Raw genomic sequence first — 21,946 nt, 5'->3', positions numbered from 1 at the left:
AAAAATTATCTGCAGTCTTGTTCTCACTGAGGATTACTGCTACCCACTTGAACACATTTACTTCATTTGCAAGCCAACTGTGCGTAGGAGACAGATGACTGACAATACCCTCTGTCTACTTCTCAGTTTGAGTATCAGATTGAATATACAGGCAAATATATATTTGTTTTAGGTTCTCAGACCTTTTGAGTGTGTACTTGAGGATAGTTCAGTGAGTAGAACCTAGTACCATCCTTACTCATGAATTTGGTAATATTTAGTTCTTTATGATGCAGTTTTGCACACAATTTTAATTAATTTTGATACATTCATTGTCAGAAGCAAAGATTGTCCTGAGGTAGCTGAAACTCAGGATTGTCTCTGTACAGAGGTGTCATTGAATGACAGAGGGTCATTAACACTAATGAACACCCATGCTTCAGATTCTCAGACCATAAACATCACAAGTCAAAATCTGTATATGAAGTACCCACCATTTTTTATAAACTTGAAAGAGACAGCATAAATTGTTTTACATATAATTTCTTTTCTCTTGATTATCAGGTGTGAATAATAGCAGCCATAAGAAAGAAATTAATTCGCTCAGTCTGGTATAAATCAGACAATATATACAATATATGTATGCCTGAATTTGGACATATATAGTATACATTTTTATATGTATATGTGAGTGTATTCTGATATCAGATATATTCTTATCATTCTGGTAAGTGTGTGAAGTTGAGGAATTATTTCAATTACTTTTTTACTGTTTTAGTCTAGCTGTAGCTGAGAAGTCAGCACAGATTGGAACAATCAAACTGGCTTTAGTTCTGGACACGCACAACAGAAATGTAAATTAAGTTCTCATTATTTATAGCTGACTCTAAAAACTCATGCAAGGAAAAATGGATTCTCTGTATGAAACTGATGTCTAATTATAGCTGTATGTGGCTATCAGAAAGCATCTTATTTATAAGATCAGCTGGAGCAGCTCACATTTCAGAGCTGTCATCTCAGATTCTCTGAAAACTAAGCAGATGTCTTTGTTTGGTTCCATGTTGTTTATGGTTTCAAAGTTTTCACATATTCCTGTAGCATATAGCTCTTGCAATTGCAAAGAAGGCTTTGGACCTGCAAAGAGCACAGAGCTAAATCCATGACATCTGTTAGGACATCTGAGTTGCTGCAGGTCTGAGATGAATGTTCTCAGTGGTTACTACATTACCATGTTAACTGCTTTGCTACTGATCAGGGACCACGACTAAGGAAAAGGAGGATCATGTTGTCAAGATCAAGCACCAAATTAGTTAGTCTCATGAGTGGGTGGATTTGAAAGACAGAAGTGCTCAGCCCACTCAAAAAATATCTGTACCCAGCAGTGAACTTTCCTTTCTCTATTAAGTGCAGGAGGGCCTATATGTCTATACAGCTCTTATTAATTTAGACCCAAAGCCAGAAATTTAGATATTCCCAACCTTTTTTTTTGGTCGATCAAAAACGTACCAAGTTTTTAATTTCGAAGGGCAGAACTACCAAGAAAATATAATTGTACTTTTTTTTTCAATTTGAACACACTGATCCTGGAATTTAAGCAGACAGTAGGTCCCAGATTCAGCCAGCCTAAACTGCTGAACTGAAATTTCTGCATTTGATGTTTTCTACTGGATAGCTGCCTGTAGATACATCAAACATGTGGTCCTGGATGAATTCAAATAATTTAAACCTTAGTGAGCTGTGCCACTTGGGACATATTTCACTTCTCAGTGTAAAACTATAAATTAAAGTGCAGAGGGATATATTGCTGTGTTAAATTTAAGGATCTTAATAGATTCAATGTTTTTACTGTCAGACGCCTACATGAGTAAATCAAGAGATGTTATTTACTAGATGAAAAAGCTATTCTATTGTAGTTGATATTCCTATTTTACTTGCACTGTCTTTTTTCTTTTCTAATACTGTGATGTTATGAATTACTTAAAATTGATCAAATTAATGGTACTACAAAGAAAAAAGGAATAGTTTTCCTTAGCAACCTATATTCTAAATGTGTCTGAAAGCTTCATATGTAAAACGGAATTTATTATACCTGATGTTAGATATTAAGTGCCCTCGTATTGCCATTTATATATTGGCATCTAACTACAACCATGAGGTAACAGAGGTGGGAGAAAAATGAGGGAATAACTGAATTACATATAAAATAATTATAGTAGCAGCTGGAAAGTGACTCAGGTGATCACAAAAGTCAAGTCTTTTCTGTCCTTTTCCATTGGAAGTTTTAAATAACTGCCCTGTAGAGGAAGAAAGAGAATTCCAATTTGATCAGTGGTAGAAAGATGCTGGCTAAAATAAAGAGTCATAGGGGTGCATGTTTGTTGTAAGCTGAAGTCATGGCATGGCATGTCAGCCTCATTTCACAAGCCTTCTCATTTCACTTTTTAGTTTGTTTTTTTTATTTAGTCGACACTTATATTTGAAATCAAGGTCTTGTAATCTGTGTGCATGCAGACACTATTAACTGATAGTCTTGAAATGCAATTAAAATAAGCTTGTTGAGATGACAGTAACCTTTAATTGTAGCTAGTGCCTGCTGTCACTGGTACTCGGTCTGGTCTGTGTTCTTCATATGAACTTCACATCTCAAGTGCTAGTGACAAATAGTACTCTCTTTTGTTACAAGGAAGAAAAAAATGTAGTCTGTCCTCTGGGTTTGAAGCTATTATTTTGGGGCTTTTGGCTGAATCCCAGTATGTAACTCCTCACTGTAGGCTAGAAATCAGTCTCATCTGAGTTTGTATCTCTGATCTCTTTGTAGAAGATCATCTCAGTTTTCTTTGTTCTGTACAAAATGCAGTTCTTTAAATAATTTTCTCTGCCCACCATCTGTTTTCCCTCCCTCTTGAATCATTTCACATAATGTCTCCATGCCTTTTGCTAACTATTTCAATCTGCTTTTACAGTCAAGTTAAGTGGAGTATTTTTATATTGCTCCTTCAGCCACTCTCCCCCTGTGGACTTCTCCATTATGTATTTTTGTGATTCTTTCAGTACCGCCTGCTATGCAGAACCACTGCTTTGTTCTCTTTTAGGTTCACTGGGAACAGTGCTTTGCATGCTAGACTAGATAAAATTATTGTTATCACTATTCAAAAATTTCTGCAAATACTTTTTGCTTTGTAGATATCATGCCAAATGCTCATCAGTGACATAACTTTTTGCGTTTCTTTTTTGGCTTCTGTATTTCTTACACTACAGAAATGCTCTTGCAATTGGCCTAAATAATCCCAGAAGTGACTCCTGCCCATTTCTCACTGCCAGAAATGGAATTCACTCCTACTGTTATACTAAAGCTTAAATTTCATACTATGAATGTTAAAAAGGCAAAGGAAAATAAACCATTTTTCTATGTCTGACAGGCTCTGGCAGAATCTATTACCTTTGTCCTTCATTTTTCTTGTGCAGGTGTGGGTTTTTTCCTTTAAATTAACTTTTCTTTTTAAATATGCATTTTAACTTAATTTTCTATAATATATTGTTTTGTGGGGTTATCTTTCTCATTTGGCACTAGTCTTCAAATTTGTGCTTGGCACTCACCCAACATTTTTTCCAAAATATTAGGTGAATTCTATGAAAATTCCTAAAGTTTAGTCACTTTGGGGATTATGTAATTTATTGTTCTTCTGGACTAAATTTTGAGAAAGAGTACCTATTTCATTGTTAATATATCTTCCAATCTCATGTCTTGTCTTACTAAATTCTATTCGTTCTGCAGCCCATCTATAACTGTTATTTGTAGGAACTGCGTTCCTGAAAGATTGAAAAATTAAATAAAACACTACCAAAAAACTCCAGTAAAAAAAGCACTGGAATTAATTTGAAAAGAAAGTAAAATTTACTTTGAGCCTAGGCCTCTTTCTCAAAAATTGGCAAATGCTTTTATATGATACTACGGGAATTAAACAATACTCAGAAGTGCCAGCTAAATTTTGCATTGTATTGAGACAGGAATGAAAAGCTTAATTTGCCAGAGGCAGGTAAATAGAGTGGGTCTGTATAAAACTTGTAACTTATTAACAGTCTATTCCCATGGTTTTTAGAGTGATGCTTTTGACAGCACCGCTGTTCAGTGGGGGCATAGTTACAGATGAGAGAGCACAGTGCTGTGCTCTCCAGGACAAAGTTTTCTGCCCACCCCATTCTTCCCCTTTTCCCCAACTGGTGCTTGCACACGCTGGGAGCTTCTGCCAGCTGACAATTACACCTTTTCCATTTGTGAACAGTGCTGGGAAACATATTGAAGAACTGAGAGGTTAGTTATAATTAGAGGTGTGGTGATAGAGAAGACAAAGAGTATGGGTAGATTGACTACAAGCTTTAAAGGTTGTAACCGGTTCACCTCCAGGCTTTCACCACCTCAGGATCCATCAGCCATCTTTTATGTTCTTCTGTGTGTAGTCATGTTGCAAATATGACACATTTAACAGACTGAAGTAAAACTTGGCAGGCCTGACGGCAAATGAGATCAAGCAATAGTGCAAAGGAGGAGAATTGCAAAAATAATAATTTTGTAAAGAAATATGCTGCTGAACAAATTTAATGGTGCAGCATATTCAATGGTTAAAACACACAGAATTTAAATCTGACTGAATACTACATGTGGGTAAATCTGTGCAAACAGCTCTTGGTAGGAATCAGATATGAGTACATCTGATAAATATAAGCATAAATCAATCACTTCAGTGGATTTAGAAATTAAGATACCAAGGAAATTAGGGTAACTTTCTGAGCAAACTTGATGCAATCAAGTTATATGTAATCATATAAACAGAAAGACTTGTACAAGATATCTTAATCTAGCAGACAACTCTTTAATGAGAGAAGAAACTGGAAACTGGAGATGGAAAAATGCCTCACAAGTTAAGATTGGGGGATTATTGAATTTGCTTAGTAATTCAGAAGCTCTCCATCATCTGGAGTCTTTCACAGAAGATGAGAGAGCTTCCTTCCTCCCCAAGTGCTCAGGTATAAGGGAGAAGTTAGGGGTAATTCTGTGGCATCTGCTTGTAGGAGTATGAAACACATTATTGGTAACAGTTTTTTCTGTCTTTAATATTGTGACAAATATGAGTCGTATGGTTGGGCTGTTAATTCGACATCTTCCATGGAAGACCAAAATCCAGGACAATATGGCTTTGAGAAAATACAATTTAATGGAACAAAACAAAAGTCATATTTCAAATACAAACGACTTGTTTTCTTGGCACAGCAAAAGTGCTGAGGTGGTTATTGAAATAAACACCTGTTCCTATGTGTAAATCAGGAAGGAAGTTTATATATCCTGTCTGCAATCTCAGACTCTGAACCCTCCTAAATTTAGAGACTGCTTTTCTTTATTCTTGCTACCTCCAAGTGGCACAGAGAAGCAGAATCTAATCCCCTTTCACTACCATAGTGTATATGGTTACATGCTAGATTTCCCACAGGCGTCTCTGGCTTTGGTATTTCTTAGGGAGGTTGTTGTGACTTGGAGACCTAGGTGGCGCTGCTTTTTTTTTTTTTTTTTTTTTTTTTTTTAAATCTAGTGCTTCTTCATTATTTTATTCAGGTGATTTTAACAAGAAATAAATCTATTCTTTATTGCATATTCCTTATTATTTTGGTTGGTGAAAGAAATTATATATAAGCACAACTTAGCTACAAAAACATCAGATGGGGAGCAGTACAGATTGAGTTGTTGAATGAGCACTGCTGGAACAGAGTTAAGAAATATCTGATGTAATTATGGGGATAAAAAATTTATTTTGTAAAACATTATAATAATAATCAGAATACATTATCAGAAGAACTAATGGAATTTGCCTAATTTAGGTATTTTAAAAAATATCAGAAACTATAGCTTTCTAGACATGGTACTCACATTATTTCATCTGTTCTAGATGCCCAAGAAAGCCATTTTCTCTGTGCATGTAACTTTGAACTTTTTTCAGTTGGCCATATGGACAACGCCAGCCTGTTAGAAGAAGAAAATAACTTAAATGGATAAATAAATTCTGTGCAGCCCCTCTTGCCTTAACAAGATAACAGGCTTTTGCTCATTTTATTTTCTTCTGTAGATGAAGCCATTGGAATTCTGTCATTTAGCTTTACTGAGACTAGGTTCTTACCTCTGATGTTTCATGGTCCTTTGGGAAGCATTTTTAATGCTCCTAATAGAAATATTTTTAGCAGGATAGAAAAGTCAGTGGCAAAGTGAGGCATTTTCAGTTAAAACTAATTTCATTAGTTGAATGAAATGGATGAGGAGCATGCTCTTTGTATCTGCCTGGTTACAGCATTAGAACTATTAAAATCTATTTTTTCATGAGTCTTAGGCAAGCAGAGGCACTGAGCTGTATGTCCATTTGTAACAAGCTAAGGTATGAGCAAAGAACTAAGGTGTGAGCACAGAAGTGGCTAATTTGAGAATGCTGAAGAGAGAAGCTCTTCTTTTCAGAGATGTGGGCATTTTGCATATCTGTGAAAAGTGCTGTTGTCTGACCGAACGGCAGCAGTAAGACACAGTACCTTACAATGGGCAGCTCCTTGCATTCCAGTGATTTGTGTCCTTCATACCAGAGTATTTTGATATTGGCTTTCCAATATCTGATGTCTACTTTTCCAGTGTCTAAAGGGGCCATGAATGCATAATATTAACAAAAGCTGGAGTTGTGAAAGCAAAGCTGCCAGTACATACATACTTCTGTTTGTTTTCAAATACATGTGTATCACTTAGCTATTTCATATTTTAACAAGTAAAACTAATTGAATCCTGCATGATCTTAGAATGTGCATGTGTTATTTATTTAACAGGTAAGGTTTCACTGTATTAGTTAACTGCCACTTTTTGATGCAAAGTGTTTTTCCTCTTTATTTTTTCTTTCCTACTATCTCTGATGGTGAAGGATATTCAGAAATCCTTTTTGCAACTTCCCCAGTCATGCACACTGTCCGTCCAACATTCTATAAGGGTATTGTCTTTCTTTTTTATCACTATCAATGCAATGGAGCCAAAATCCTATGAGGGCTTGCACTTGGGGCATTTGCAGTCCATCCAGTGCCACATGCCATAAAGGGAGGAGTGTGCCACCTTCATGCCTCCTTCTGTCCTACCATTTCTCATTACCCTGACAATGTTTTCACTTTCCAGCTGTCTGCATTTTACTTGCTGATGAATAGAAAGAATGTTTTTCAAAATTTTGGGAGTTAGGTGCTTTTTAAGTAATTGGCACTTTTTGTGGTACAGAGCATGCTCAGTAAAGTACATAGATTTTACTTTATAATTTCTTAGTATTTCTTGCCTGGGGTTAAATTTCAAAATACAGTACTTTAGTCACTAATTTCCAGTAATGGAACCAATGAAAAATGTGCTATACTTTCCCTCTATATGGTCTAAATTAACATAGTAAATTCTTTTATTTTTGTTTTTTAAAGTATGAAGTCACAACTGCGTATTCTGCTTTGTTTTTCTGTTGTGTATTTAGTTCAACCACTTTATCCAAGGATCAGAAATGTTACAACAGCTGCTGCTGAGACCTATGCCAATATCAGTTGGGAGTATGAGGGACCAGATCATGCGAACTTTTATGTTGAATATGGTGTAGCAGGCAGTAAGAAGTCATTTCATTAAATTCTGCTAAAGTTTTGAGATGTATTTTTGAGGATTTTTATAGTAAATGGGGTCTTAAATTGACCCAGTGTTAATGATAGTTCTTAAGCATGTTAAATTGTTTTTTAATTTGATCGGGAAGATCAAGTAATTTTCATTTTAATAAACATCAATGTTTAGCGGGTTTTTGATGAATAGATAGAATATGAACCTTTGTTCCTTTGTATTATTTTAGAAATTCTTTTGAACGTGAACTTCTAAAAACATAGTTCGCATGCAGTTGTTTATCATTAGCTGATTATATGTGTAAAAATATGATTACTTGCATTAAAATAGGATTTAAGGATTTTCCTAAATTATGCCCAATTCAGGAAAGAAAAAAGATTACATAAGGTATACTTTGTTTAATTAAACCTTAAAATAAGATATAAATCAATTTATGTACTAGTATTGCCTAAAATCAGGTTTAAAACTTTGATAATACTGGTAATAATTAGAGCAAAGTTAGCTAATAAAAGCAAGATACTTCTTTTCAAATAACCCGTCTTTCTAAAGTTGTGACTAAAGGTGACTAATCTGAAAATTGGAAAAGAAATCTATTTTTCTGGATATTGGCCAAAGAAATAGCTGAGATTGTCCTAGAAAAAAGATACAAGAGAGAATCAGATTTTCAAGCAGAACTTCTTGACCAAAATAAATATTGACTGAAACTGCAAAAGTGTCATTTAATTAAATGACTAAAATCTATTTTAATGTATCACATAATTACAAAGTTCAATAAGCATTTTAAAGATAAATTAAATTTATATTTCTTTAGTACAATGGAACAAATGTTTAAAATAGTTTCATAATTACTGTACAACGTATTCTTCAATATGTTGCATGCAATTTATTACTCATGATTTTGTATAATTTTATTATTTTTGAGAGAACAGCTATTTTTCTCAGATGATCCTTAGTTTAGTCAAGTAACTGTCAGTAGTATTTTGTCTAGAAACTTTTAGTAATACAGAGAAAACTAAAATTCCAATATGTTGTTTTCCTAAAATTTTTATAGGCAAAGAAGATTGGAAAAAGGAAATTGTAAATGGTTCTCGAAGCTTCTTTGTCTTAAAGGGTTTAACACCAGGAACAGCATATAAAGTCCGGGTTGGTGCTGAGGGCCTGTCTGGTTTTAGGAGTGCAGAGGATGTGTTTGAGACAGGTCCAGGTGAGGCACACTGTACCAATTCTGTATCATAGTCAGAACCGTGGTAGACCAACTGCTGAAATGCTGAACTGCTTCTAGAGAGGAGATATTGCAGCTAGAATCTTTGCATGTTCCTTTTATAGAGCAATAATAAATTATTTTATAAACTCCTAAATAATGCCAGTACATTTATATGTAGATTATGAATGTTTCCATCCTTTCAATTCACTCTACTTGACTGATATTTGTACTAGGGCCAAGTTAATGCCCTCCTCACACTCCATCTGTGCTGTGCACTGAAGATGACCTATTTCTTATATTTCTAATTAGTGTAATTAGATGGCTGTATTTAAATAACGTCTCTTTTTATAGAGCGAAAATATCTGCATCATCAGAAAGTGCAGATTCAATTTGATGTCTCATGTAATCTATTTATAGCACTCTTAAGAGATTTTCTCCTTTCCTGCCATATACTAGTTTTAGATGGATTTTGATGTCGCACATATCCTGGGAATCAGTAAGGCTGTTCAAGTTCCTTATGTTCATATTGCACTCCTATTTCTTCGTAAGCACATCAGCAATGCCGATTCCACTCAGGGAAAAGGTTCTATTGGAAGGTTTTTTGATGTTATGCTGAATATGTTGTTGCCATCACATGCCATGCCATCATCATGTTTTTGGTCAGCTGTTACTATTTTTGTCTTTGCTAGCCACTTCTGCTCATTCCAAGCATTTTGGGCAGTGCATAGTTATACAGCAGTAGCTCCACCAAGTCCAGAAAGTAAATTAAATATGAAAATACACTTGAACATTAAGATACAATTCTCAGGCAACAAAATAGATAATGGGTATGCCAGCTTGAAAATGAACACTTTCTAAAATCATCATTTATTTGCTTTGTTTTGCTCAGTTTCTTTTCACTGTTTATCATGTTGCAGGAAGGTTTGAAACATGGTTCTGAATAACATGCCAGGCAAATATGTATGGGCTGAACACAGAACCAGAAACTGTGGTACAAAAGCCTGCCTGTGAAATGCTATGCAAATACACATCTGAAGCCTAAAGGAGCAGTAAACAAGGATCAAGACTGAAATATAATTCAAAACAATCTGCAAAAACCCTCCCAAAAGTATTTTTCTGCATAAAAAGCACTGAGTCAGTACATAAGGATTAGTGTACTTTCCCAGTCATGTTGACTCATGCCTTTGTGTAGTTAAGGAAGAAGGGATTTTAGGCAATCCTTTCTGCTTCTTGATAATGGAAAGTTTCAATGTTCAGCATGAAATTATAAATAGCCTATTTCTTGCAGAAAAATCTTGTGTCACACTATCTTCAGCCTAGGCCAAGGCTTTTAAACACTGCAAAAAGATGGAGTGAACAAAGAGGCAAAGAGAGGAATATGTCCTTAATTAGGAATTAAACTCTGATATGTCAAATATGAGGCTTCTCCCACTTTCTTTTTTTTTTTTTTTTTTTTTTTAACAAGCATTCCTATAGAGCATCTTCACAGTATGCAGGTTTATCTTTTAGGGCATTCTGGGTCCAGTGTTCTGCATTGAGTCCTGCATTAGTGGTTCACCACAAGACACAAAGTTTTTCTGCCTGAGGCAAATAATTTGCTTAGTGTAGGCAGGAAATGGGCCATTTTTAAAGATGCACAGAGATCTAGAAACCCTTTTCTACTGGAAATGCAGTAAGTTAATACAGGAAGCTGCATAAATAAGTTTTCACCTTCCCATCTATCTTGCATATTTATATGCATGAGTTGTTTGGCTTGATGTTCTTTCTTACTACTTTTGAATGTGCATAATGCTTTTGCATTTTGTTGCAGTATGTATTATACAGCATTTAATGCCTTATTATGAATGCAGATGCACAAAACTCAGAATAATTTTAACCTTAACATGAAAACAAAGTTTTATTTTCATTTATAGTTCAGAGGAATATTCTCTTTGTGATTTTTTTTAATTGCCACTTTTTAATATTTATATATAAGAGTATAAATATTTAAGTATATGAACTATATATTTATATGACATGTAGAGACTTTTTTGCAAAAATAGTTTAAATTCTTGTGCATATAATAGTTTCTAAAATATCAGAAAACATAAACAAGGGCTGAGAAGTGTCCTGATTGTATCTCCACTATAACCAGGCACATTAACTCATTGAATTACTTAAATGAAAATCAAGTCATAGCTTTGCTCGGTAAGACCAAAAATTGAAGCATTTAAAGAAAGAGTTAATGTTAGCATAGTACTTCTAAAGTAGAATACACACTGGTCTTCTGTATGGAATGGACTGGAGATGTATCCAGACATCAGAAGTACTTTGCATTTTCATAGAATCCCTTTGGAATGTGGGACCATTGACAGCTGCTTTTCCAAGCTGCCTGCCTCACACTCCTTCTTAACTAGAAAATGACACTGAGACATCAGTTTGAATTCAGTCTGTTGAGCAGCTTTTCACAGTTTCACACTCTTGGGTCTGGAGAAGAAGCAGAAGAATGAATAAGATAGGTTTGGATGGATGTTCATCTTCTTCCACTTCATATTTTCTTCTGTTTAGGCATGAATCCCTAAATCCTCTTGCTCTTCTCACTTCCTTCCGGCAGCAAATCCTAAGTCAAGCTGCCTGTAGTGTGTTTCCAACAGTGGAGTAGAAAATAAGCTTCACCAGAATAATCCTCCTACTATGTTGGAGACCAGTAGATCCAGACCCTAGACCACATAGAAAATTCCTGTACTTATTTGTGCCTGTAGTATTTTCTTTGCAGTTTGCTTATTATTTACATTACCTTCTAGCTAGAGTCAGCATTTGGAGAGAAACAGTGCCAACGAAAGGCTTCCCAGTTGCATCGTGTTAAGCTCTCACTAATGCTAAATCAGGGCAATCACAATAAATTAATTGTAGGATGAGATATGGGTTTGAGGAAAGAAAGAAAGCTTGATGCTTAATAAGGTTTTAAAGGATACTTCACTGTTGATTTTTAGTTGAAATTGAATGTTAGGGCCCTTGGATGACCCAACCGTTTCCCCATTTCAGAACAATGGGAATGCATTAGCTAATCAGTATTGGCTTTTTATTCATTTTGAGAAGGCAGTTGACATGTTTGTTGGAATTATAACTTGAAACTTCATTTCATAGTTTAATTAATTCAAAATAGTTGAGAATAGTTCTGAGGTTTGTGGAAAGCAATGTAGTATGTGTGCAGATTTTGTAAAGTAGTTGCTAAGCTTGAATGTTAGCAGACTTCTTATATACTGAAAAGTAACTTCTATGCATAGGTACTTGGAAATATTCTGAATAATGAAAATACTCACAAAATCCATAATCACTGTTTTTCTTAATGCTATCTATTTTTCACAATGAATGTTATTCTTTAATGAACATTATATTGGCTGTTATTTACCTGAATTAGCATAGTATTTAAACGCAGTGAAACATAATTTTTCTTCTTTTGTCTCTAGCAATGGCAAGCCGGCAGGTAGACATCGCTACTCAAGGATGGTTCATTGGTCTCATGTGTGCTGTTGCTCTTCTGATCTTGATTTTATTGATTGTTTGCTTCATAAGGAGGAATAAGGGTGGCAAGTATCCAGGTATGCTATTTAACCAGGACAGTAAAATCCATCTATTGGTAACCCATTAATACAAATCTCAGGCTTACTGGAAAATGACATTTGCTTCTTGTTTACATTTACATATACTGTGTATATGGCAAATCAGTCTTATCATTTGGTGGGCTTGACAGGAGCCTTGTGCCTATTGGTAGAAAACCTGAATTTATTTCAGTGTTAGAGAAGGACCTTCTTCATTCCTGGAGGGTTGTATCAGAGCATGAGCTCTCTAGAGAGGTTTGAGCTTTGTTTGGAACATCACCACTAGTGCACATTCCACTTTGTGAAGTCCAATGCAAAATAGGTTTAATCCACTAACATGATTTGAGTTAGAATTTATTTGATCAGAAAGTCTAAATCATAACTACTGGTTATTTTAAATTATGGGGAATGCATGTCACAGGACAAATCTCTTCATATTTTATATTGTTTCAAATACCTTGAGTTCCTTCACAGAATCTGTGTCATCTTCAGTCTCTGCAGTTTTGCAGCTAAGTTTAAAGTTATCATCCTTCAGTTAGGCTGGAGGTGTTTTTTTATAGTTTTTTTTCTTTCTAAGAGGAGGTATAGAATAAGCATTTTTGAAATGGTAGAAATAGGAATGACCAAGTATGTTTTATAATTTTTCATTAAAAATTGAAACTACACGATATATGTATTCTATCAAAACACGCATCTCTTCTGGAGTACATTTTACAAAAGGCATGTATGTATGTATGTGGACATGAAGGTATCATATATATATATCTTTCCCTGGTCTTATATTTCTTTCTATGGAGTAGCTCTATAGACCAGAGCTCTCTTGAAATGGATAGTGAAAACCAGTTTGCACAGTACTGTCAGACAGGATCTCAGAGCAGCTGTTGAGGTGTGAGTGGCTATGAATTAACTTCAAGTGAGCATCAAAGGATGATCTGATTTTTCATTCTCCTATTCTAGCTACAATAAAAAGTGCAGTTACTAAGTTTCATGTAAAATCTTGATTTCATGAAAATATTATTTTCTCCTGAGGTTTGGAAATAACATTAATATCCAGACTCTAAAATGCTTATTTAAAGTCAACTTGAACTTCTTGAAGTTCATACTGTTAATTTGGGCATGAAAAACATGGATGCATTTAGAAAAGTATGCAAGAAAAGTCTACGCTTTATTTTATTTTCTCCTGCTTGTTTTGACCAGTGCACTTCTGAAAACTTAGTATCAAGGAACACTAAGAACTTTAGCTCTTCATATGGAAATCTGCTGGAATAGAATAGCAGATTATTTGTTGAGAGAATCAGATTATTAAGTACAAGAACCCTACTCTGCCCAGTCAAACTGTTAGATTGTTTTACAGAGAGAATGAAGATTTGTAGTGACAGCAAAAATTAGGTAAGAGAAGTTTCTGTTCCAGCTGCCTATGCCTATGAAGAAAACAGATGATTAAGGAACACAGTGTTAAATAGAGTTGTATGATGGGCTGAAGACATCATCTTAAGGTTTTTTCCCTAATACTTGGATTTTTTTAAAGAGAAAATTAGATAACAGAGGATATAGAAGAAGTGATTCAGGTGACTAAAACAAGTGAAATGATGAAACTGAAAAGAGTAGGGAGGACATGGAGTGAACCACCATCTAGAGGAGGGTGAAACAGGTTTTGAGTAAAAGTGTAGAGGGCTGTTGGATGCTAGGTTGTCATTATCTTGTGGATCCTTGATATTCTGTCCCTTTTTTGCTGCTTCTGCAGAATTATTAGTTGGAAGGTATACATTTTTTCATGGACATCTACATACACGTATACGTATACATATACATAAAGGTGGGCCTGGATTATTTTATAAGATTTCCAGAATCAGTATGTACTGGTGTTTATAGCAGCGACTTTGTGCTTTTTGGGTCATTGCAAATGTACTGTTCCACAGGTAAGGACTAAGGGAAAGCACTAAGTTATGAAATCTATGAAAATTTAAGTTATGAACTCTTTATCATCATAATTTTTGCATGTCATCTTGAGGTTGCCTGTGGTTTGTAGAAAGTAATCAATTACTTCATTATGAAATTATAGCAGCCTGATATATCTCAAGGTGTTATGTGTTATTGCAATTATGGACTCAGTAAACACTGTCAGGAATGATTCATATCCTCTTAAATAATGGCACATAAATCAATGATGTACAAACAAAGTGTGGAAACTACCAAAGTAAAAGACAAGAGATTGTGTATTGGATTATATAACTATCTTCTAGACAAGGGAAAGATTTGAATAGATGCCAAAAAAACAGAAATTAAAAGGGAAGAGCCATAAATATAATTCTTAAACTCAGTATATTGTTTTATCCTGTCAACACTCTTAACTTATAGGAATAAATGTCATCTGTAAATATCTGACTCCTCAGGTGCTGGTGGGTTTCTGTGTCAATGTGCTATATTTATTATCTTTTAGGGACAAGTTATATGCCTGGATTTATTCCCACCAGTGAACAAGGATTAAACCTAAAACCAGAATGTGCAAGAGATACAATTTCGTAAAATTTAGGTTCCAGTGTATATGACTTTGCATTGGGTTTGATAATGTTGTAGAAAAGAAGAAATTAACAGACCATGCCTAGTATCTTGAGAATTATTAATAATAGAAAAAAATATCTAAAATTCTCTGGAGGTTTACTACATGAAATTAAAGCAGAAAATATACAAACTAGCAGAGAACAAAACTGAATCTGAGTCAGTTTTATCAATCAGTATGAGAAGAATATGAAGAAGAAATAGAGAACATTGTAAAGTAGAACTAAGTAATTCAAATTTGATTAAACAATAACTCTACTAATAATCTAAATAAACAACTTATTTTAGTAGGATTTTAAACAACTCTCAGTCTTCAGTGCTAGAAATAAAAGAAAGAAAAAGTTCTGCTAATATGAAATGACATACAATCATACTGAACAAAAATAAAATTCTATAGCTAATTAACAGATCTTTTTCTTTAAAATAAAAAAAAGCAATATCCTAAGGCCCCATTTTAAAAAAATATACAAACCACATTCCTACCAAATATGATCAGTTGGAGAAACTAAGGTCTTAGACTTTCTCATCTTGCTGTTTCATGATAAAAATTACTATTTCAAATATTTTAGTGAAGGAAAAGGAGGATGCACATGCTGATCCAGAAATACAACCTATGAAGGAAGATGATGGAACATTTGGTGAATACAGGTGAGCAGCTGTTGCGTTTTGTCATATTCAGTGTTCATGTCACACATGTACTGTATATAGTATCACACTTATTAATTTAGAACTAACTTTTTTTCCATGTCAAAGATTCTGTATCCAGTGTTATTTAGAACTAAAAATAGCATTTCTACCACACCACTAGGAAAAAGAAAATATCCAAGCTTAGTATAAGCCATTTGCTAATGCAAGGTGAAAACCAGATTCAAACTCAATTGTATGTGTTAGAAAGTAAGTGTGGAATCTTCATCTACAAAGCCATCTTTCAGATAGTTCAAATGCCAGATACAGTGTCCTTTCAGTTAGGACACTATGTTGAGCAGTATAGTTTTTGAAAATAAATTTCTAACTGAAGCCTAATAAAGACAATCTGGTGTTGACTGGAAAACAAATACATTTAAAATAGCTGCCAGTACTAACATCTAATCCAATAACAAAGAAGTGATGTTGTACACAGAGGTGAAGAAGTGTCCTCCAAGAAAATGAATCTCCCTTTCATGTATTTCAGTACAAGATATATAGCAAGCAGCTTCAAAGCATGCAACACAGCTCTTATTCATGACTCTCTTCCTTTATAGTAAATGCAGTCTCGCCAAATCTGCCATTACCAAAAACATGCCTTGGCAAGACTATTCATAACAGCTATGAATATAGCTTATTAAATAAGCAGTTTATTTGTTTATTGATTAGTACAAAAAATAATATTATTTTCTAAATAGGTGACTGCAATTACATTTTGCGTAGTGTTACAGTAGATTTTATAGTGCATTCCTCTGTCAAAAGCAGTGTAGAAGTCCTTTATTATTTGCAAATGTACATAGAAAAAGACGATTTTTTCAAGAAGGATTGACTTTGTTGCCATGGCTTCTTCATAGAAGACAAAGGTACATCTTTATCTGACAGGACTAGATATAGAGTTCTGAATGCTAAGAAGCAGTTTCTGTTTATTCTTATTTGATTAAAAACAATATACTCAGTTCTTAGGTTAATGAGTTCAGAATAGTATTTTATTTGAGCTGTAAGTGCACATTAATTTCGTAAATTCAACTGATAAAAAGGGATGTGCGAAGCAATCTTTGAAAGTAGAGTTTTAAAAGTACAGTATAAGTTTTCCTGGGAAGCCTAGTTTGCATACTCCTTTATTGCTCCGCTGGGTCTCAATTCTTGGAACTTTCAGCAGCAGAAACTGATCTTTGTACAGAATTGTACAAACGATGACCTCAGTACATTTTTTCTCAGGCCTGGAATAAGTATTCAGGCCTGCTTTCATGTGTAACATGTAGCAAGATTTGAATTTATGTCTCCATATTTAAGTGGCTTGAGTTAATCTAAAGAATGATTTAGAGCTTTATTAAATTATTTTATAATGCATTTGTTCACTCATGTCTGGTGAATGTGGGCAGATGCACGCCAAGCTTTCATGAAATTCATTCTATGTACCCTGCAAAAACTCCTTTTTAAAATGTATTTCTGTGTAATTAGTCTATATTGGGCTTTCCTCTTTTTTCCTTAGAGACAGGGCAGGAGCAGCAACCAGTCAGATTACAGAAGATACCTTGTCATCCTCTCTGCAGCCCAGCATCACTGCAGTCACTCAGTTCCCAGTTTGTCTGCCTCACATGATGCGGTGCTTCTTTGAGGAAAAAGGGTATAGGGTTTCCCTTGGAAAAAAATGTAATTTTTGAAAGATCTAGGAATTCGAGTATTTTGAACTTTTTTCATCACTTCAGGTCCATGTCTGCTTGGACAGGAAAGAAACTGGACAAGGAAAAGAAAAGAAAAGGTAGCTGTGTCAATTCTCCTGAAGCAGACCCTGTCTTTACCAAAGCAAAGTCTGTGAGATCTGACAGATCCAACTTCTTCAGAAGGTCAGGGGATCAATACTCCAGCACCAGATCAGAGGCCTCCTACACCAGGAGGAGGGCTAGGCAGTCTTCAGAGCTTACAAGGGTTAGTTCTTTCTCTGCTTCCCTCTGCCGAGAGGAAAAGAGATCAGACGAATGGAAGTACAGGCATGGCTCTAGACCTCATGATTCTGAGCAACAGATAATGGGGTCGGAGGAAGGCTCAGATTCTCAGGCAGGACAGCCACCCCCTTTCCAGCAACCCCTCAGCTGCAACTCAATTGGTGGCTTACTGGCAAGGCAGCATTCCTCTCTTCAGCACTGGTGCAGCCAGACCCCAGACTGCAGCTCAGATTCAGAAGACACTCAGAGCTCCTGCCACAGGAAGGTAAGACCTTCTACTACTACTCACTTCTCTGAATCTGAAAATAATTCACTAATGAAATCTGTAATCTTGCCTGAGCTGGCCACTGTCTTAAAGGAAGCTTTGACAGCAGCCAGACAAAGCATAACGTCTGTGGCACAGGCTAGGTCCCATTCACTAAAGCATCCCAGGGTACCAGTTGCAGAAGTTCCACTGGTTCCTGTAGAAGCATCTGAGAGCAGTTCCCAGATGAGTTTTGAGTCTGATCATATGGACAGTTTAAAAGATCAAACAGCTTCTGGGAAGGAGAAGCCTAAGGCTGACAAGGCCTTGGTGGTTGAATCAGCCCCTGAAGATGAGGAGGCGGCATCTGAGCCCCCTACAGAAGATCCAGAAGGACTAGATCCTCTGCGTAAATTTGACATGGAGAATCAGAATTACCTCTTTGAACACATAAAGAGGGTGCTAATGCTAAAATCTTCCAAATCTGAATGTGCTTCAGAAGAACTGCTTATCCCCTCTGAAGAAAGCAAGGTAGATAATGCACTTCCTATCCATTCAGCTGTGGAAGATCTTGTCTGCAGGATTTGGGGAAATCCTGAAGCCAGGCATGAAGCCCCATCAGTCCTACGTAAGCTCTATCCTTTTCCAGTAGATAAAGCTGCTTTGTGGGGAACCTTGCCTGAGGTAGACAGAGCATTGGTTACTGGTGGTTCTGTGCTGTCAGTGCGTCATAATACAGATGCTCTCCCTAAAGATCCTACTGACAGAAAGATTGAGGAAGCAATTAAAAGATCTTTCAAGCTAGTTGCAGCCCAGCTTGGAGTATCTATCTACTGCAGTTATGCTTCTAAAGCTTTACTAATATGGTTAGAAGGAGAACGAGCCGGATTCAGAAAGAAATGGGTCCCATCTGGTGCCATGCAGAGGAAACGCAGGTTGTGTAAAATTGCAGCTAATTTTATCCATGATGCAGCTGAGGATTCTCTTAGACTCACTGTTAAAAATGTGGCGTGCCTTACTGTAGCCTGGAGAGCTCTATGGCTGCGTCCTTGGAGCTCATCGCTAGGTCTGAAATACAAACTGCTGTCTTTACCATACACAGGAGGCAAGCTGTTTGGTGAATCCTTAGCCCAGATCATGAAGGATTTCTCAGAACACAAACACTTATTACATCAGAGGAAAAATAAGAGCTCTGCTGGAAGCTCTTCCTGTTCTCCTCACAAGTGTGTGAGCTCCTTGCGTTCTCCTCCAAAGTTCAAAGGAGGGAAGGGAAAGTATAAGGTCTCACAATCATTTCATGCCAAGTACGAAAAGACATCTCACTTTCAGAGAGATACCAGACCATCAAGAGGAACTTTCTAAGAATATAGACTTGCTTCCTAGTTTCTCAAGAACTGAGAAGAGTGAAAGACATGGAAATGTTTCAATATTTTTGGACAAATAAACCCAATGCTTACAAAATTAGTTGTTTCAAAGTAAGATTTCAATTATGAAGTTACTTAAATCTTAATGACTAATTAAGATATTCTAGAGAAATGATAGCTCTCAGTTTTAGGGGAGGGTTTTTTCACATTTTATTTCTAGCCTTCCTAGTGGTCTTTTTTGTTTGAAGTTTTGCACTCCTAAACTTCAACTAGGAAAATACTTTCTGCATGAAAGTATCCTGCAGGACCAGACAACATGAGATTTTTCTGTCATATTGATCTGCTGAAGGAAATAATGCTTTAGGAAATGCAGGTGTTTCGGGAACCATGGAATGATTGTGGATTCCTGTGACTGGATGGATTCCTTTTTTTTACATAATAAGGGAAAACAGTGCCTCCATAGCAATCTACACTGCATTCTCAGTGGTTTTCTTAGTTGCAAAAGATTGAGAAAGTAAATTGTGGACAGTCATTGTCTACACCAAGAAACTGCAAGAAACAGAATAAATACCACAGATGTGTGTTGAGATCAGCATAGGTGTTTAGATAAGTCTAAATATTCCTCCTGGTCCATAAATTGAGAGAAATTTAGAAGTTAGGACAGCTACAGACCCATGGGTTCATGGGCAGGAAGACTGTAAGCAAGTAGCTACAAGGGAGGGACAGAAGTCCAGTGGTGTGTAGAATGTTCTTAGGAAGATAAAATAGAACAAGGCAACTCCAATAGTAGGAATGCTAGTGTGGTAACACAGGATTTTTGCACATTTTGGTGAATTATTTTGTCTCTTTTCTTCAATATTTTGATACACAGTATTTTTCCTAGAAATTCTAGGATATGCTGTGAGACACTGTGGCATAGTGTTCTGGGATTGCTGGATAATATATTACTGTTCCTTCTTCTTCTGAGTTGATTAACAATGAAAATAAAGTTTGTAACCACAACTGTGGGTTTTTTTCTTTTGTAGTTACTTAACTTGAAGCTTAGGTGTGTTTCCACAGGGACCTAGCCATGATTTGTGCCCCAAGACTGTAATTCTAAGCTTGGTCCCTTCCAGAACAAGAGATTATCTCTATGGACTGCCTGAAAAACTGAACAGTCAAATTGGATTTGGCAGTGGTCTTACTGTATTGTAATTTACACACATGTGCTTTCTTTGACAATTCTTGTTTTATTTCTTAAATACTTGTGTGATTAACAACTTTTTCAACACATTGCTTTTTAAAGCTTCATCATCCAGTTTTTCCAGTTTCTGCCAGGATTGAAGATTGAGTATTAGAGAGATGTTAATGAAAAATTACTCAGAAGATTAATATAAGTGTGCTTAAGTCTTAGCTAAATAAGAAATAGTAAAATGTTTTGAAGTCTGGATGAACTCTAATAATATTAGGACTCATAATTTAGTCCTAGTTATTTAGGAGTATGAGCAGAAACCCGTTAGGTATAGGGACAGATTCTCCTGGAGTATGCAAGGAAGTCATAGCAGAAGGTATTTCTGTGGCTTTACCTGATTGCTTTTACTTAAGCATTTCTGGGCTATTGATCTGTGGTCACAGAAAAAGGAATTTAGTGCCAACAGTTTTCATCTTCTGCATCCACTTTCTGTGTCTCATAGCCCAGAATGCTTTACCCACTTTGTTTCATGTTGCCTTTCACCTGACAGTTGTGCTTTAAGGAAAAGCAGTAAATTGCTAACCATATATTGAGTCTTTTGCATGTCTATGAATGTGGCAAAGTTTAGTTGGGAACTAGTTGCCTGCTGGACTGCAGAGGCATCGTAAAAGTGTCTTCCTCATTCTGACTGGTTGCTGCATATACCCATAACTAAGGAAGAAAAATTGAAAAGTTGAAAGAAGAAAGGAGATTTCAAGGTACATATTTCTTTCAATAACTGATAAGCTTGTGAAATTACTTTTTTTAAACAAATAAATTTGTACTTTGCACCTATGTTATTATTGCCTTCATACTTCTTATGTCTCTTAATAATTAGCTTCACGTTTGATACGTGTTTCATTAAACTAAGAAGAAAGAGAAACATATTCATATAATAGTAATCAGTAATGATTAATATTTAAATCACACTTTTAGATTATTATTTAATATTAAACACTGTTCTTACTGAAGAGTATATGGTACATATAAGTACTTACCAAAATTATTGGTACATACAAGTCTTCTTTGAGAAATTTTCATTTTTAAAAAGGTACTAGTATGGAATTTATTTATATAGCAAAAAACAATAGAAGTATGAATACACTTAACTTCCATGGCTCTAAATAAAGAATTCATACCCATTCTCACCTCATTTTCATTCCCTTCCAGTACTGTTTTCTGGTTATTAATTATATGCACTGCATAAATGACACTTTAAAAAACTTCTTCAATTTTCCACTGAAATTTCAGTCAACCCAATTTTTACTTTAATTTAATATCACAATATTACACTAGGGACATAATAAAAGTCAGCAAATAAAACCACAAACAGAAACTGAAAGAAACTATGATTTAGCCTGATTGCATTTTGGAATAGTTTTATGTACAATTGTAAGCAAGGTTGGCAAACCTTGTGGGTACAGTATCAAAATTTATGGCTTTTCCATGTTTTGGCAATATAATATTATATATTCTACAGCCAAAAGTGTTCTATAGCTCTTCCTAATGTTATTCAGCAGT

General features: G+C 35.4%; 1 protein-coding gene across 25 annotated transcripts in view; it reads left to right on the top strand.

Annotated features, from left to right (window-relative positions):
- NRCAM (neuronal cell adhesion molecule) overlaps positions 1 to 21,946 on the top strand; it is a 138,448-nt gene that overhangs the window by 111,044 nt on the left and 5,458 nt on the right. For 5 of the 25 annotated variants that reach the window (XM_056482366.1, XM_056482363.1, XM_056482365.1 and 2 more), the window contains 6 exons: positions 6,924 to 6,989; positions 7,503 to 7,628; positions 8,685 to 8,837; positions 12,287 to 12,418; positions 15,547 to 15,625; positions 17,371 to 21,144. In XM_056482366.1, the coding sequence (XP_056338341.1) occupies positions 6,924 to 6,989; positions 7,503 to 7,628; positions 8,685 to 8,837; positions 12,287 to 12,418; positions 15,547 to 15,625; positions 17,371 to 19,213 (2,399 nt within the window). In that variant the 3' untranslated portion in view covers positions 19,214 to 21,144. Of the gene's footprint in view, positions 1 to 6,923; positions 6,990 to 7,502; positions 7,629 to 8,684; positions 8,838 to 12,286; positions 12,419 to 15,546; positions 15,626 to 17,153; positions 21,145 to 21,946 lie in introns of those variants that run through there. The other 20 variants (XM_056482380.1, XM_056482377.1, XM_056482376.1 and 17 more) reach the window with 13 other exon arrangements.

The sequence above is a fragment of the Oenanthe melanoleuca genome, chromosome 1A, assembly GCF_029582105.1.
Source record: "Oenanthe melanoleuca isolate GR-GAL-2019-014 chromosome 1A, OMel1.0, whole genome shotgun sequence".
Taxonomy (NCBI): domain Eukaryota; kingdom Metazoa; phylum Chordata; class Aves; order Passeriformes; family Muscicapidae; genus Oenanthe; species Oenanthe melanoleuca.
Note: the sequence above shows the minus strand (reverse complement) of the source record. Positions and strands in the feature narration are given on the sequence as shown.